General features: G+C 37.2%; 1 protein-coding gene across 1 annotated transcript in view; it reads right to left on the minus strand.

Annotated features, from left to right (window-relative positions):
• Positions 1 to 16,344, minus strand: part of LOC108730581 (synaptogenesis protein syg-2) — a 95,229-nt gene extending 78,885 nt beyond the window's left edge. Inside the window, exons 1-2 of the mRNA XM_018460357.1 lie at positions 16,257 to 16,344; positions 13,783 to 13,912 (exon numbers count right to left, since the gene is read on the minus strand). Of these exons, the coding sequence (XP_018315859.1) occupies positions 13,783 to 13,912; positions 16,257 to 16,344 (218 nt within the window). The remainder of the gene's footprint in view (positions 1 to 13,782; positions 13,913 to 16,256) is intronic.
• Between the last annotated feature and the right edge of the window lie 2,687 nt (positions 16,345 to 19,031).

Below are 19,031 nucleotides of genomic sequence, written 5' to 3' on the forward strand. Positions count from 1 at the left end.
CAAATTTATGTCTAACTAAATTTTTAAATACTTCAGCAAAACGGATCTTTCTGTATATATGGGATGTTTCAGATTCTTTGCATTTTCTCTAACGGAATTCCATGAATAACAGAATAATGCGAGTACTGGTAAATCCTAGATCCGAGACAGTGTATACTAAAAAAAGTATGCACAAAGTACACGTCGAAACCTCGACAAAATCGCGAGCTGTCAAGTACAACGGACGCTTTCGTAGACCTCTCGTCCCCATTGCTCACGGGATATGCGCGTTTCTTGTTTTCATCGTTATCAGCAACCACCCATCGTTGGCCGCGGTCCACAGTAGCGAAATTCCGGTTCGTCAAATATTAACAGCGCAGGGCGTCCGTTGTCCACGTAACATCTCGCATCCCGCGGGAAAGCAATTTATTAAGACGTAAAAACGGTCTTTAAGAACGCCGTGCACCGGCAGCAATGAAGGGCACACCGCGGAAAGGGTGGACGGGACGTTGCCACCAAAAGACATTTGTCTTATTCAAATGGTAGTGAGTACGTGGAAGAAGTTGAAGAAAAAGCGTGAAATACAAGCATGGGCGCATTGAAGGAGATTGTTGGTAGAATGTGAAATATCACGACGCCCGCGTCTTCTCGCTTGCACATCCCCGTTCATCCCCCGTTTCGTTTCCTCGCGCGAATACGCCTCTTCCGACTCGCCTCTAGGTACCCACCGTTCCATCCTGCCTCCATCCTGCCCAGTTCCACTGTCTCGTTGTCCTCTCAGCATACTCGTCGCTTACAAGCTCACCGCTGGGACCGACTCTGCAGTTTCCACTGTTTTTCACGTAATTAGAAGCCGGATAATTTATTTAACAACGCTCTGCGCGCGGTCGCGGAACTTTTATTGTTTCGTGACTCCCGGCGGGACTGACGGGCGGGGGACGAGATGCAAGAAAACTAGATTGCGACGTAGATGCCATCGCTCGGCGCGGTGTTTCGCGTGTGCGCACCCCTTTGGCATTCTCGGGTGAAGTCGGCCTCGGGGGTGACGGGGATGCTGCTGGTTTGCAGTCAACCTGGAAATGATTACGAGGGATACAGCGAGTTGGATTACGCTCCCGTAAATGCAACGCGGATGTAATGTGTGCTTTTTTTCTTTTCTTTAGAGATGAGATAGTCATCTAGCTAAGTGAAATAAATCAGTTAATTTTGTAACCGTCCATAGTAATCCAAAACAACAATTCGATAGGCACATACTCTTTTCTATATGACTTCCTTACTTCAAAAAATAACACAAATAAAAAAAATTATGATTTTTAAGTTATTATGAATGAGTCAGATGAATATTATTTTATTATTAAAAGTAAATTAAATTCATAAAAAAATCGTCAATACATCACAACTCAAAAAGAATGGTTTTTAAGGATTGTGAAACAAAAATAATAAAAATGACAATTGATCTTGTTAAGAATTTTTCGCTGATGTTATATTTGAGTAGGTAATAATTTTTTGTCTGATGGAAAATACGTCCTTCTTCTTTTCAAGAAAACTTAATTTTTTAAATTGTGTCATTTTTTAAGTAAAGGAGCAAGCTCCAGTAGCAAGACATGTGTTGCGCGATGTGTTTCGTCAATGCGATCTACAGATTAGAGTCTCCGTCGAAGATAACCGCCGATGTTTTACTTTTTACGCCCCTGTGTGGCGTATTCGGGCCGTGAAGCGCGTGTCCATGTGCCGATTCGGACAGCGGGCTTAACGTTGACAACGCCACGTCGTTACACTCTTCTCAACCGAGTGTTTCAGCGCGCTCGTTAACCAAGCGTGAAAATACACGACGTCGGTCCGCCGGTGACGAGACAACTCTCACGCCGGTCCGAACCCGTGCGCGATTTTTATTGTTTTTTCTTTCTCTTTTTTTCCTCTTTTCCTCGCGACGAAGTTCCGATTTGCCGGCTAGAGCCGCTCCGCGCGTGCGAGAGCCGCCTTTATAAATATGCATGTCGGCGTAACGTAGGCGGGTACGACGGCGTCGGTCAGCCGACGTAGCATCAGCCGGAAATATAGGCTAGGATGCGAACGCAATGAACGTCAGTGATATCGTTTACCGCGCGGATTGTCCTGAAAGATGTACACGCACAAATATCGTTCTCCTCGAATCCCGAACGTATCCGAGATAGCCGCACTGGTGAGCTTTATAATAATGGGTGCTTTCCATTTAATAACACAAATCGACATAAATATCATTATAGTTTCCGTGACATTTAAAGAGTAGTAAAGATAGAACGACACTTGTGTCGATTTGTATCACTAAATGGAAAGCAATATACTGGAGCGAGCCATTGAGGAGTGAAGGTGTCTCAATTCCTGGACAATGACATTCTGATGCCAAGATTTTATCAAGGATTTACTGATTGACTGATGCTGTTTTACTACCATAAATAGAAAAGAGTCCGAGAGAAAAGTATTTGCATACCCTCTTTCTCTCGGTCAGACTGTAATTTTCTATAATTCAGTATAAAAAAAGCTTGCTCTAGTTTACTATATAGAGCTGGACTGAGACGTAAATGTGACCACTAAACGTAAATCCTTGATATTGTGATTCCATTTCTCTGGATGCGTTTCTCTTGGCGCTTCTTTCTTTCTCGCCTTCTGCTTCAATCTACCCAGTTTTGGCGATTATGCCACATTTCTATTGTTTTTATGCAAGAACATAAGGACAAAAGCACAGATAGACAAAATGTCAGCCGACTGTTGCGTCATTTATGAAAAATCTTTGGCAATGTACATCCGTAGACAATGAGTAGTCTTTTCATAGATATAGTGAAGCAAGTTAAAAAGATGCCTACACTGTTTTACTATTTACAATAAGAATCATTGTATATGAGAATTATATCCATGTTTTATGAAATTCGATAATAATTCTTACGTATATGATTTTTGTAGGTTTTTTTAGGACTTGCTTCACTAAATCCAGATCTATGAGTAGAACAATTTTAATTGTTTTTCATACACACATAAACGACATAACAGTCGGCCGACACTGTCTATCGCGTGCTCTTAAGTTTAACGATTACATGCTATTGTCCTAACGTCATAACTCTATTATGCCAAATGACCGTCGCGTTTTATCTCACGAACAGCGATTACATATTTCGTCGTTGTGTACACTGGACCGACGGTGGAGGTGGGAGAGAAGGGGACGTCGAATAACCATAACCGCGACTTTTGCGAAAACCGTAATTGCACTCGGCCGGTGGCTGTGCGATAGCGCGACCTCCCGTAATTATCCGGAAAGCAAACAGGCAAGCGGCAGATATGCCATACTACGCCAACTTCCTCACTGCAGCTCCGTTCTGGCGCACACTTTTTGTACCGACTTTGCTTTGATCACTTACGTACGTTCTCTCCAATTTGCGGTACTTTTTTCCGAGTATCTATGAAGCGTTCTGCCCTCGATGGGCATGATGCACCTCACGTTATCGTCGCAAAGCTGGAACGGATAATCGCGTTATATCACGTCCGACGGTATCAATGTAACGCGAAGCGTCGTAAAATTACGCCCGCCACCTTCGTGAATCAATGATATATTTCACGAGGAATTCTTCTGACGAAGATTTTTTAGCCATTACGCGCGGAGCATTTTATCAAAGGCTTTCGATGGTAAATTCAATCAAAAACCGTCGAACCGAAGCGACGGCTTCCGTGCGTGTATAGACGGCTAGATAGACAGGCAGTTCGTAGACGGACAAGCATGGCCGAGCTAATAGCAGTTACCAGAGCGGTCCAACCCCGTGCAGCATGACTGAAAAAACGTGATGAGACTACCAAATGACGTTAGAGGAGGAGTTAGACCCGAAGTTACATTTGGAAATATCGACAGGTCAGCTTCGTCGAGTTTCGTGAGTCCGAGAGTTTGAGGGTTCAATTAAACGATTTTGTCAGCGGTGGTACAACAGATATATCGAAAAAAAGAGAGATGTACGTCTGTCACCGTAATGCCACGTGTCTTATTTCTATTTACAGATCTATTATTATTCCCGTTCCACATTATACTTTACAGAGTGACAAAAAGTTTATGTGACGAAGTTTTGTGTCACCCTGTATTCAAGTATCCGACTATATTTTGAAAAACTTTGGCATTCCGTTCTTTAATATTATACAAACAAATGTGCTCTCTTTTAGCACAAATTTTTAATTTTAATTAACATGACTAATGTAAACAGAAATTAAAAGCTCTTCAAGCCTTTTAATTTGATTCTGGTTTCGTAGAGTGTCTTTTACTTCTTTCTGAGTGCGATAAAAAATGCGATAAAAAAAAACGAGAATTAATTTAAAATTTTAAAACATAGATGTATTACAAATTTATTTGGAATTAATTTAAGAACGTTTTCTCTCGTTTTTACGATGTCCAGTGATTTAAGGATCGATTCTGCAATTACGTACAACTACGCCTACGTCAGAAGAAGCAAACATTGCTCGGTGTGGTCGATCAATATGCTTAAAGACTTAAGACTTACATTTTGCATCGTCTAGTGGACTTAACTTTACCCAAAGTCGGCGTCTGACTTAACCCGCTATAGCATCACTGTGTTTGCCTGACTGCAAATTCGGTTTTACTACTACCAAAATCTTTACTAAAGTATACATCAGAGTTGGGAAGTAACATGTTATTTGTAATATCATTACCGTTACAATTACTTTTATCAGTAACAAATAAATAACATTACATTTTCCTATTGTAATGTTAACGGTAACGCAGTTACATCTTTCGGGCAACGGTAACAAATATAATCGTTACTTTTAACATTACTTTTTACGTGCACAACACATGTATGAAGCGAGCTTTTTTTACTATGTTGCAATTAATCGTAGCCACTATAAATTTCGTGTTGTGAATTGCTCAATTAGTGACATAGATGCCACTCTAAAAAAATGTCATTAAAATTTGGTAAAAAAGTAATGGAAATTGTAATGACTGGTTAGTTTTTGAGTAATTTTATATATATATATATTTCTAATAATATCGCGTGTTGAAAAAGTTATAGCTGTTTTAACAACGTATAGATGATACGATGACCTTTTTCTCCTAATTTCTACGTTAAAATATTTGTTTTGATACAGTAAAATAATTTAATTTTCTTATTTCCGTTTATTCTCAAAATTTATAGTATTTAAATTTCAGGTTTGTGTTTTACAACAAGCAACCTCTTGAATAATTTTATTTCTCTAAATACGAATTTATAGTAGAATGAAAATAAGAAATAAAAGAAATAGAAATTACAATGATAATGATTATTAATGTAACATTCTTGCGTACGGAATAAATAAAATTGTCATACATTTTAAGAAACGCACGACGTCACGAATAGAATAAATGTTAATATTTCCTTGAGTATCTTGCTTGAATATGATACGTTAACCATAATACCATATAATGAACTTATAGTCAGTGTTAGCTTTTCGTTCGTTTTATTATGAATTTTTTTCCTCCTTTCGAATGGACATTATGTATGCGGCACTCTGCCAATTGATTTTTACGTTATAAAGTTTCGAAATTTTAATTTGATCGCAAACTTCCGTACGGGAACGTGTATGTACATACATAAACTGTTAAATAAAATAGCAGACATCTCGTTTTGCATGTAACGTTTTGCGGCACGCTCGAACGTAGCAACCGCATTCTTATGCAATATTTATGCATTGCGGAAGAATTGTTACGTCTTTTGTATGAAACGTCAATTTCCCTCCCGTCTTTACCGTAGTTGTGTTTGTTTCTATTTTCGAACACTTCAGGTGTATACGATCGCACGTGTAACGGCTGAGGAACGAGATCGGCGATAATTGCTAGTGAAATAGTAATGCAAATGTGCGATAGATTAGCATGTTGGCGTACACCGGCTGGGCGAGATCTGACGCTTCTTCTCCGTTTGCACGATACGGTATAATGGCTTTCCGATATTTATAACAGACACTCGGAAGAAAGCTATAGCCTTAGAAATCTTTACTTTTAATCACAATGGATTATCGCGCGTGTAAATTTTACAAAAGATACAGTCCTCTAAAAAAATTGACGCTCTGTTACATCTAAACTTTTTAAAATTAATTCTTGAAAGTGTAGTGTCATAAATGTCCATAATAAATTTTCCCGTAAATTATCTTAGCGCTTGTATGAAATATAAAGTAAAGAAATCCGTTGAGGCTTTATTTCGATGAATAGTAATCCCGAAATTAAAAATATATCTTGCCTGGTAGCATGATTGTGAAATGTAATGTTATACCGACGTCAAGCCCAACACTTCTAAAGCAGGCAAGTTGATATCATCTGTGATTATGAGATACATAACGAAGCGCGTCTCGTAATAACGCAAAATGCAACGATCGCCACTCGCCCATGCATGAATATGGCGGGGCATGTAGGAGATTTGACGTTAATGAAAACGCTCGCGTACGCCAATTCAACTTCAAATTGAATTCGTTTATGACATTTCGTGACTTCACAGAGAGAACGGTACGACAACGAAAATACAACAAAGAGCCGGCTGACTACAGCGAAATAGCCGTCGTGAAATGAGGTTGCAATATCAGAAATTGGGATACAACACATGTTTGCGCTAACAAACTGCATTGCGGAAATAAGATATTTATGGAATTGTAAGATAATTGTTTAACCGATAAATCAACATTTCGAAGAATCGACATAAATATTTCCTCCTTTTCTATTTATACCTTTATATTGATCCCGCGAGCAGAAAAGTTGAGAAAATTCGAAATTACATTTTTTTTTTGCAACGAAAAGATTTTAATCATAGATAGAGTAAAGTATTCATGTAAAAGATCAAAGTTTTCGGAGACTCCATAGCGCGCTAGTAGTTTTCCCACAGGCATTTTAATAAGATTAAAATAACATCGAAATATATATTGATTTCGCCAAAGCGTCATAACAAGGTGCTTAAAAGTTTGTGGGTTGCAAAACAGAATTGCGCGGTCGTGTAATGCAAATATAAACGCGTAATGTGATCGGCTGATGTGAGTCAATTTTATGGCGAACAGATTTCAAGTCTTTGCGACATCATTAAATAATGGCCAAGGAGAGGGACCGCAGAATTATCAAACGACATAATTTGTATGATAGCGCGAGAGAGTGACGTCATAATTTGTTGCATCTAATATTCATTGCGTGATGGCGCAATGTACCCAGAGTATTTACTGAAATCTTGTGAAAAAATTCCCTGAGAATTCCTTTTCCAGGTATTTTTGTTCAAAATTCCACATAAAATTAAAGAATTTTTAAATGCAATTTTTTAAAATAAATTGAAGTGCAAGAAAAGCAAATAAACTATATATTGAAAATTGGAAGAAGACAGGGTTTCCACGAGTCTATATATCTATCATTTTTTTATAATTAGAACCGTGAAATCTATAGGTTCACTATATACAAAATAATGACAATATATAAATACAAAACAATATCAATTATAACTCTATTCTGCTAAATATAATATTATCTTGTACTGTTACCTTAATTTTTTAAATAAAAACTTGAAACACATAAGAATGTACATGAATATATGCATGCCGTACTCATTGCCAACCGATTGTTAATATTATCAGAAAAAATAACTAAAAAAACAATGTTTTTAGAAAGAAACAGAATTTGAGAGTAAAATTTTTCCGAGATCAAAAAATTTCTCTGATACTCGATAAATTCCATGAAAAGTTTCTGATATATAATATATAATTCAAAGGTAAAAAATTACAATTTCAAAGGTAAAAATTCCAGGATTTTTTTAGATAGTAAACACTCTGGTATCTCTAATTGATAACAATTTACTTTTAAGCGTCTCGCGCGCAGCAGTGCTCAACATATTCAAACTTGTCGAACGATATAAAAGCGGTACCTACCTATCGAGATTTTGAAGATTAATGTTTATGCTCACGGAACGGTGCGCAGTTGTATCGACTTTCCGTTAATATCGTTTTAATTAAACTTATCTGGCAGTCCTTATCGGTGTATCGATTTGCCGGCATGTCTGAAGTAAAGTGACTGGCAAATTACGTATCCATGAATAAAGCCGATAATAGCTAATGCAGAGCAATTTTCGAGACTGAAATACATCAACCAAGGCAGGAAGACATTATCCGTTGACACGCTCGTTTGCTATTCCAGTTAACATCTAGTTAAAATCTAGTTAAAATCTAGCTGAAATTTTACTCTCGTTGTATTCTTCGTCCTTTTCGCGTCAATTGATGAATAAGTAATACTTATCGAATATTTTACATTCCGTAACCGCGTTTAATTCTCCGAAATTGATGCCAAAATCTGCGACACAGTTGCTGACGTTAGGTTTGTAAGACCCATTTAATTTATCAATTTAAATATGAGATTTAGGTTCTAAAAACTATTCAATCAAACAATAATAAAATATCTATAAGAGTCATAAGTAGGTTATGTGTTTACATAAATTTATTTCCATATAACGAAAATATAAACATTCGATTCTCATTTTGGGTCATCTTCAGTATATGTATATATATATATATCTTGTTAATAATATAATTTCCACAAAATATGAATTGAAGCCAGCTGTCATACAGAATAAGAAATAAAGTGCAAAATCATTTACTTAAAAGTCGCAAACGTACAGTATTAAAACGATAAAATCGGTTACATAAAAAAATTTCATCAAATATGATTTGTTCAAATAGGTCAACATTAAATTTAGTTATAATAAATATAGTTGAGTGTCAGAGATTTAAAATACAAACAGTTGCAGAGTAGAGATCTTTGTGACGCGTAATTAATTGACATGACTCGTATAAAAAAGAATGTAAATACTAAGGAATACTAAGTTTATTTGATAAGTCTTATTTCTACCATTATAGATTAACTTTAACCTCTGTTTAATTTACTCTTTATTTTTTTGTAATTCTTAAAACTAGAAGAAACTAGAAAGTAAGTTAAACCGAGATTAAAGTTAATCTACATAAGTAGAACGGTAGCAAGAATAGTTGAAATTTGCAGATGTAATATCAAGAAAATTGAATTATTCGTCAATTTTGACAAAAAGATTTGTAATCGAGTAGATCCAATAGACCCACCCCACAGTCAGCTTCGGAGAATATAGGCCGAATACTATTTCAATCTTTATTTTTCAAACAGTTCGAGTGACGTTCGACGTCAACGGGAGATTAGCATAACATTTTCAATGGTGTTTACGTTCGATTAAATGCACGACAGATATAACGATTCGCGTCTCTTTCTACAAAGCGTGCGCGGGCTCCTTCCCTTCGGACGTGCGATCGATACGACATACGGAGACATACAATGTCATCGTCCGGATATATATTTATCGACTTGCGTCAATTTTACAATCTAACGTGATTTACGAGGCGGATCCTCGTGACGTTTTCAATGCCGGGTGAAAGCTGTTAGAGAGAAAATCGGTTACGTGACGAATAACGTACATACCGTGACCGTGAAAAATGACCAGCGCGGGCGTTTGACAAAGCGGCTTCCCTTAAATCGCGTCACCGCGCAACGACGCGATACACCATTATCTTGCGGGACGTCCTGCGCGCCTTTCCGCTTCCTATCTTTTATACAGCTCTCTCCTCTCTCGTGCTTTCTCGCTCTTTCCTGTTGAGCTTCGTAGCATGCGACTCCATTATCTCATGACTGCGCTTTAGCAGAGCAATTCCGCAAGAGATGGTGTACTCGAGGCAAGTGGCTCGTACGATAGAATTCATCAAGAACGTCAGCACAGCCGCGGTGACTGTAGACGGATATGAACGGTTTACGATTGTCGCCGGAGTTAATGGCGGAAGTACATCGATGTTTACTTACGCTTTATGCGCATTGTAATTTCCCAACGGCTGCCCCAGGCGCGTTTTCCATTAGTTGATAGCGACGTTCGCATTACCGTAATGAAAAGAGTGACGGGATCGGTGTTGACGCTTCGAAACGCGATTAATTTGATTAAGATCAGTAGCGTCTTTCAAATTGATAAGAGGCCTCAAGAATGACCGCTTAACGACGCAACACTCGGCACACGATCGTACCTTGGCTTGACACGGTGTCCCGTGACCCCTTTTAGTTTAGACTTAGTCACAACAAATAGAAAGCACAAAACTCTGTCGTGTGACGAAGCGACATTGAACCTAACTGCAACTATGGACTCTAATTGTTGGTTTGAAAACAGTTACCTGGGCAGAGGCCACTCTTGGCGTTGTAAACAGTAGAGTCTCAAGATCTAATTTGTATGTATATGTCCTACCTACCAACTAATCTGCGAATGTATACGCGGAACCTAGTATTTACAGTATCTCTCGTGTGGTTTCCGTCACAAGCGGAGCTTAAACTTCACAAGTAAAGGTCTTTATCCTATTATCTCTATCAGAGATTTCATTCAAAAATTCGTGTTCATACACACACACACACACACACGCGCGCACAACTTGATAAGTTCCATTTTCGTATTATTAGTAACAGATTAAAATAAATCAAATTAATAATATTCGTGAGTCTCTCTAAGAATAAATCTAGTGTAATAAATGAAATGATTATGTGAGCCTCTGCAGTTGTTAGTGCGTAGATTAGAATTCATAAGCTGTTAAGATATAATTCGGAGATTATGTTAAGATATAATTATATAACAAACAGTTAGAATATCCTTATCAAATGAAATTGCAGATTTTTCTGAATTTGAATTCTCATCAATTATTTATCATAATGAATGAAACTCAAATCCAAAATCGAGAAACAACGTCTGTAGTTGACTTTATTTAGTAGATACATTCTAGTTGTTTGCGAATTATATCTTACCACCTTATAAATATGTCATTTACGCACTAACAATGAAAGAGGCTTATATAGGCATTTTACTTTTATTGGATTAGTAATAAAGTTACAAGTCCCTTCTATTTAAAAATATATTTCTTTCTAAGAACTATCTTTATTCATATCTTGTTATTTTGAAATTTAAATATGCAGCAATATTTTGCGTTCCAAATTTTAGATTTGCACTTTAAAATGTACAAGTGCTTGAGGAAGATGAGACATTTTAATTTTATAAAGAGCTTATCCGTTCAATTTAATTAAATTTTTAGACAAAGAAAAATAAAGATTTTCATCTTCGAAGCTTTTGGTATATGCGATTTTAAAATGTGTAGAATATATACTTTTTTATTTTTATATAAAAATAAAAAAAAGTGTAAGAAAGCGTCGCGTAAAAATGAATAGATCTGAAATTGGGGTGCAGGTTCGTCTTGTCTGCAAATTTGCATGAGCGACAGACAGCAAATTGCGTGCTGACGATGAAATAGACGAATAGAGAAATCTATCTGACGAAAGTAAGCATGCTTGCCAATTTGATTGCGGTTGACGTATCGAGGAAAACGAAACAAACGGTCTATCGTTTTTTCATTCGGACTTTCAATTCCACATTGTGAATTGTGACTCGTGATCTGATAATTCGATCTAACTTCAATGTACCAACGAGCGATCTTTTGGTAGCCCGGCTTACGCGCGAGTGCTTTTCCTCGAGCGATCGAAGAATAATATTTGCAACATTTTCGTATAACAAAATGACCCTCAAACCACTGTTCGAGAGTTGTCTTGGGGAGGCAGTGCGCCTTTTCTAATATTCGCTTTATATGTACCACTCATATATTTATGTTTAAATTTGATTTATATTATATCAAAGACGTAGGAGACATTTAGGTTTGAAGCTTTCGTAATCGACTAAGGGAAAGTTTAGGAAGTCCCAGTATAACCGATTCGTAACTCAGTTACTATTTGTTTTATGCTAACGTAGAGTTAATTACACCGATGCCGGCGGAGTTGATGTTTGAGATGCTTGATTATATTTCGTGGAACTGCGTTTAATTGCATTTTCATGCGATTGCGAGGAATTTACTTTGCTATCAGGATGATGGCTTTTCGGATATTAAAGTTAATTATTTTTACAAACCCCACAGAAGGATGTAATAAAAAAATAAACAGTTGAAGAAAATATATTTTATTTTTTTTTATAAAAGTATAATTAAAAAATTAATAAATCTTAATATGTATCGATATACATATATAGTAGGGAAAAAAGGGTAGATAATATTTACTTAATTTATTTAGTGATAATAACTTAAAAATCACATTTTTTTGTTATGTCACTAAAGTGTCATTGAAATAAGAGAACGATATATATACGTATGAACTACAGTATTCTATAATGTTGTTTGATAAAAGCAGGTCAACAATTTAAATTTCATTAGTCGATTCGAATACACTCCCGTACAATATACATCATCCACAATGATTATTCGACCGGTGGAATGTTTGTACAGGGGCCGTAAATATGAAAGTCACCCTTAGCCACCCCTAGTTTGTATATTTTTTTTGCTACGCCGGATTCGTGCTCGGGCGAGCTCACATTTTCGCAAAGCGGCTGGCTGACCACCGGTATCGGGTGCTGCTATCGAAAAATCGACGTCTAGTCCGCGCACGAAAGCAGACCGACCCCGACTCTACTACACGCGAGTATAGTGGTCGCACGCGTGAATATCGCTTACGTAGACCAACCTCGCTCGGGACTTCTTCCTATCGTCACCCTTATCGTGACATTTAACGAGCGCAGGTCACGTTGTATATCCAGGGTGCCCGCTTTTTATACGAACGTACCGCAATGGTAAGTTAACTCCGATACAGAACGAGGAGATAAGTGTAAAGGTAGGCGAATAAGCTGGCAAGAAGAAATAATTATCTGTAACGCAATAAAACACGACTTTCAATGACATACCTAGCTCGTTATGACAATTTCGTAACGTTATGCCCTTATTAAAAATGTCGTATATTTAGAATACTGGCTTTTTATAAGATGTTTTCTGCTGTAATGGTAATCTAACCCCAACGCGGGAGGGAAAAAGATAAATGATTAAAGTAGACGAATGAGTCGATGGAAAGAAATAATTAATCATTATACTACTGAATAAAACATTTGATCCTTCTCTCTGTTCTCTTTCAACATATACTCTCTCTCTCTCTCTCTCTCTCTCTCTCTCTCTCTCTCTCTCTCTCTCTCTCTCTTTCTCTCACTCTCTCTCTTATTGATTCTCAAACATGTATTATTCAAATAAAATTCAACGAGGTATGTAACTAAAAATACAATATTAAATGCAGATACTGTCTACATTTTGAAACGTGCTGAATTTAATTTCGATATCCTTCAATTAATCTTCGAATATAGCTAAATCATTAAGAAGATTAATGTTATGTTAAAAGACGACGATCTGGGAGTACATTTTCTTATTTTAATAAAATCTTGTTAATGTATTATCCTAAAAGTTATATTTAATAAACAAAGTCTCGAAAATGTAACTAAAAATATTAAATTGAATACAGCGTACATTTTAAAAATATGCGGAATTTCGATATAACTTTCAATTAGTCTCGGAATATTACAGCTAAATCATTAGAGATTATTGTTATTTTAAAATTTAAAAGATTCTAAACTGAGACAATATTTTCTTGTCTTGAAAAAATCTTATAAATATATTATTTTAAAAGCGCTCTATTATATTATTAATGAGCAAAGTTTTGAAAATTTTCTCAGAAGAATCCTTTAAGGCGATATTAATAGCTGAAAGTTTTTAGCGATAGTACAAACTTATATGTTATCGCAGATTAGAAAATATCAGATATATAAAAAACATGATCTTATTATATGTATCTTTTTGACGACTTCTCGCATGCAATGTACGTTAATTCCCAGGGGTTTACCTGAGGACTATAAAAAGCAAGGGTTAAGAACTTACCTGTAGATTGGAATAACATCGCTTTTGTACCAGACGACTAAGATAGCGGAATCGTTGTGATGAGGTGGACGAATATCGCATGGCAGCTCGGCCGTTCCACCGAGGACCGCTCTTGCAGATAATGGCGGCCCTAAAACACGAAATATTGATCAGTACTTGTTACCTGTGTCTTTTGCCGATTCTACGACCGATAAATTTTACGAACTAGCACTTTCAATTCACTGACAGCAGTACTGTTCAAAACAATCACTTTTATAAACACATATTTTAATGCATTTATTAGTGCGTTTTTCTAATTTTTCTTTGTTATATTTTAATTCATAAAGAACTAATGGCTAGTTATTTATATAATACAATGTAAATTGTAAATAGGAGATATAAATTTTATTGAATCATTAAAATTTAATTTCGTTTAAATAACAAGCAAAATTTTCCACCGATGCCTTACATAAAACAAGTACATTTCGTAAACATTTCTTCTTGACAATTTTATATTTTTTTTATGTTGCCTCGATAATATTAATTAAGAATTTAATACACGCGACTATCATGTTTACGCATACAAGGAAAAAAGATAAATTTTACGTTTATTTATAACTTGTCAAAGTGCAAACGCGAGCGAGGACAAAAAGAAATTGTTTTCTTCCACCGATACGAGCAATGGCTAATTTGATACGAGAAATCGCATCATCGTGACACAACCAGCTTCATGTTCCATAAGATCCGCGTTATTACTATCTACCTTTATATTGAATTACCGATAACTTTGAGTGGTCATTTCCGTGACGTAGGAAATCCATTTTACTTACAAATAACAGAGTTGACCGGCGCAGATGCGACACGAAAGGTGATGGCGTTTCATAGAGAACCCGTCCTTTACCAAGAAACGGTCGCGTATTATCGTTATTATCGTTACCATACACACAACGTACACTACATTTGCTTTCAACTCTGATAATTTTCTAAATTATTCTTTCAAGTTAATGCCCTCGTATTATTCGACGTACTGCGAAAGTATGTAACCCAGAATTTTAAAGAAAACTGATTTAATTAAAGAAATTAATAATTAAAAAGGTTTTAATAATCTATTTAGTACTCTTCACGATTAAAGTATACAATGATTCTTATAATTAATATATCACTATTATCGACTCTGCATAAAATTGCTATGGCTATTTTGTATCTGATATTTGGATAAAGTTGAATACCGCGGACATAACAGTCGTTCAATGTAATTGTTAATTTCAATTGATTCAAGATGGAACAAATTTTTTTTCGTGATACGAAAGTAATACTAGCAAGTGTCGCTGATAATTCAGCGATTCATACGTCAGGTCTCAAATCGGCGTGGTAACATTTTGCCTCTCTCTTCAAAATCGACGATTGAATACTTCTAAGATGAAATGAGAAAAAAACGAATTCAGGCGAAGGTATCGGCGTTATGCAATGGGAGAAAGGTCACGTCACAATTTCGCGCTCCAGGAATCGCCGTTTCCACTGGACAGCGTTCTGGGCATTTGGTCTCTGGGTCAGGTATTGAAGGATTGGCGAGAATATTTGCGGAGGAGATGCGACGGGCGACGGAAAAGGATGCAAGAGAGGACAACGGCCGGCCGGCGCGCCGGAAAACGGAAACGGATGTATATATGCCGGTTGTCCGAGCGTATTAAAACTGAGCGAATAGCGAATGGATTTCCTTTCCAGTCTGTCGACCGTAGAAAACGCAGTACGTACGTTTGCGCTCTCTCTCTCTCTCTCTCTCCCCCCTCCTCCCCCTCCCTTCCTCTCTGTCTATCGACGATCGTTGAATTTTTTCAAATTCCTCGACTCTCAGTTTTCGAATTGAACGTCAAACAAAGCGATTCGCCGAAATCCCTGAATGTTCTGTGATTCATCAAATTTAGTTCGAAGTTTCACTAGAATGCGAGACAAAGAGAGTGAATAAAATAAGCAGCAGCGAATGCAATCATCTATCACTAATTCACTTTTTTTTATTCGCGCAAGGGTTGTTGATTTTGTAAAACACTGCTGTATGATATTCGTACTGTGTGGATATTGTATTGAAAATAATATCACACACACAAAAATAGCATCACAAATAATTTGTTAAATAATAACTTTACTAGGAGAAATTAATATTTTTATTTAAAATATTCGCTGAAACTCGATTTTCTTTCACCTTTAAGACATTCTATTCCTGTTAATTAAGTGATATAACATACTTGTATGATGAATCTCTTATTATTTTCTAAGAATTAAAATAATTTATTGCGAAAAATATCACTTCAGCCAGAATTTGAACCTGGACTACTTTATTTCTATTATATCTAAAAAGCGTAAACTAACATTTGTTATTTGTGTTGTATAGTCTTGAAAATGTTACGGCTCCTCCCTCATTTGCACAGAACAATGCGATATTCGTAACAAAAGTGGCGGGCATTCCATTATCAAACTTGGCGAAACCTTTATCTTACCACGTCCAATTTCTGAGTTTCTGTCACAAGAGTCATTTCTCTTCCTTACATTTTCCGCCCCATGAGCGATAGTTCGCACGGCGCGCATATTAGGTCTCTCGTTCTAAGTTTTGAATTTTTAAGCAGAATTTTCACTCTGTGCCACCGTCACGGGAGGGAATATATTATGCAGTCCCTAATTTACCGTCCAAGAGCTGGTCGCTTCAGTCTCGCAGAACGGAGAAACGAGTTTATACGGATGAACAAATGGAAAGGCCTGGTATAAATTTTACCGTTTTATTCGAATATCCTACGATTCAGGTGATATGTCTGAATTTAAACGCGAGATTGACGAACGTTATTAGAAGACAGCGTATTGGCGCTTTGAATATTAATATTTAATCAATTATATTTGCAATTTTAAGAGAAAAGGAGGCGTACATTTTGTAATTATTTCGTTCACTCTGTTATGTATTTTCATTATAATAATGTATCTTTTGCACATCACTGATTACAGTGATAATAGTTAATTAAATTTTATTAAAAAATTTCGGGTCACTTGATGCGCATTAATTTTAATGCTCTTCATCTCGATTTGGTAATTTTCGAATTTTTCAGGTTTTTTAGAAATATTCATATATATTAATAAATTAATATACTAAAATACAATAATATATTATATACGGGAATATAATTTACGTTAATAAAGTAAATTGTGAAAGAAAACAATTTTAATTAATTCATGAAAATATAATAAAATTAATAATGCAATCAAAACTTTTATTTATAAAAATCTTGATATTAGTGTATAAGAAATAAAAATAATATTATATATAAAAGAAATGTAATATAATTGTTACTCAATAATAACATCAAAATGGATACGTGTATGTCATTAGTAATAAAATAATAATTTCATGATATATCTCCAAAATAAAAAGGTTATGGAACACGTTGGTTAGATATAAATCCTTTACAAATGTAAATCGAAACGTTCCAGCCAGCCCAACTACAAATAAATCGCATAGCTCACACCAACGCCAACATACAGAATTGGAACTACCTGTAGTCACACTATATGGGATTCTTCCTAGTTTCATGTCCGGAGCAGTACCCGACGTGCAGAAAAAGTGCATTGAAATTTTACTGTGTGGATTTTAAGCCGGCGCGCGCCGATAGACGCCAATCCCTTTGGCGTATTCGCGATATAAAGTACACACACCGAGGGAGGATATTCGTCGCAATAGGATTTTATATGTCGAGAGAGAGAGAGAGAGAGAGAGAGAGAGAGAGAGAGAAAGCGCGTTGATTTTCTTGATTAAATTATGTGGATCCAAAATTTTCTGTAAACCGATCTCGCGGGGCGTCGCAAAATATACGCAGGCGCATATAAACCCCGTCTCCTCCGAATGATTACCGGTGAGAGTAACCCCATTGCGTCGGGGTCAATGCATCCAGCAGACAGAGACGCTAATTAAATTTGCAGGCAACCGAAGTGGCACCACTCCGCAGCGCGCGCGAGCGAGCTACTTTTTTTTCGCGCATTATACATTTATACTCAGACACGCGGGGTGGATCCGCGGCCTCACAGACATCTTTACCGCGTGCTCCTCCATTTTTCTTGCTTCCCCGTAGCTCATAGAGTTAACGTTAACGGTGTTACCCGGCGCCGGGAAAGCGCGGGAATGCTTTTTACTTCCACCTACCCATCCCCGCCTGTCCTATACCATACGTATCTATGTATACGTACGGTAGGATCCGGTCTCGCGTATACGCCGCCGCCACCGCCGCCGTAACAAAACGTATAAGCGTACAAAACAACGGTTTTCACGGCGTCCGCTAAATTTCCCTTGGGCTGCCCGCGGTGCATTATGTGTCCTGAAGGGTAGCGGGCAACTGCGGATCGCCTCTGTCGTCCCTGTCCTGCACCTTGTCGTCCCTCGTGCCTCGCGTGATCTTCCCTCTGTCGCCTGCCCGGAGGCAAACGGCGCGCGACAGCCGCGATCGCGCTGTGAAAAGCGTTTTGAAAAAACGAGAGCTTCTGTGACGCGCCGTCTGCCTATTTGACATACTTTTGCAAAAAAAAGCGAGGACAACGCGAGAGCGTGAATAGCGAGCTGGTGCAATCCTTTTCGTTGGTACGCGAGCAAGAGATTCTTCCACAGGTTTCACGTTTCATTGATGATTTTTTTTCAACGACGAGTGCATTGTATCTGTGGGGAGATTTGTGTGCATCGTTATCCCGACGAGAGAGGAAGCATTTTTACACTGTGACTTTTGCTTCGCAGACGTCCTCCTCGTTACGTTGAAATTAATGAGCGTTACTAGAAAAATTATCTCGCGGCTCAGATTGGTTTTTATTCCGTTATCGGCGTTATATTGGAACATTCCACCTTTTCTCAAACCGACCCGAAATTGGGCTTCTACCGCGATGAAAAACAAAATTTTCGTTCTATACACGTTGCAGGTATGTTGGAGTGAATTTCCGCCTCGACGAGAAAGAATAACATTGCGTACGTGATACTACCCGTCTCTCGCGCAGGAGATAGTTTCTTCTTTTTTCCCCACCCCGAGGGATCCAATTTCGAAAATTTAATACACGGCGTGTAGCAAACTAACTCACGAAGTTTTGAAAATCGCAGTCTCGATGATTAATCTTCGGGAGCCGTGAACCACGTCATCCGAGATATAATCGCTCGGCTCAGGCTGGCAATCTCGAGATATCAAAATATATTTTTATACAACTGCAAAATGTTCTTAACAATTCAGTCCAAACATATAATACAAAGTATTAAT

This window comes from Mycetomoellerius zeteki, unplaced genomic scaffold, assembly GCF_001594055.1.
Source record: "Mycetomoellerius zeteki isolate Tzet28-1 unplaced genomic scaffold, Tzet1.0 scaffold94, whole genome shotgun sequence".
NCBI lineage: Eukaryota > Metazoa > Arthropoda > Insecta > Hymenoptera > Formicidae > Mycetomoellerius > Mycetomoellerius zeteki.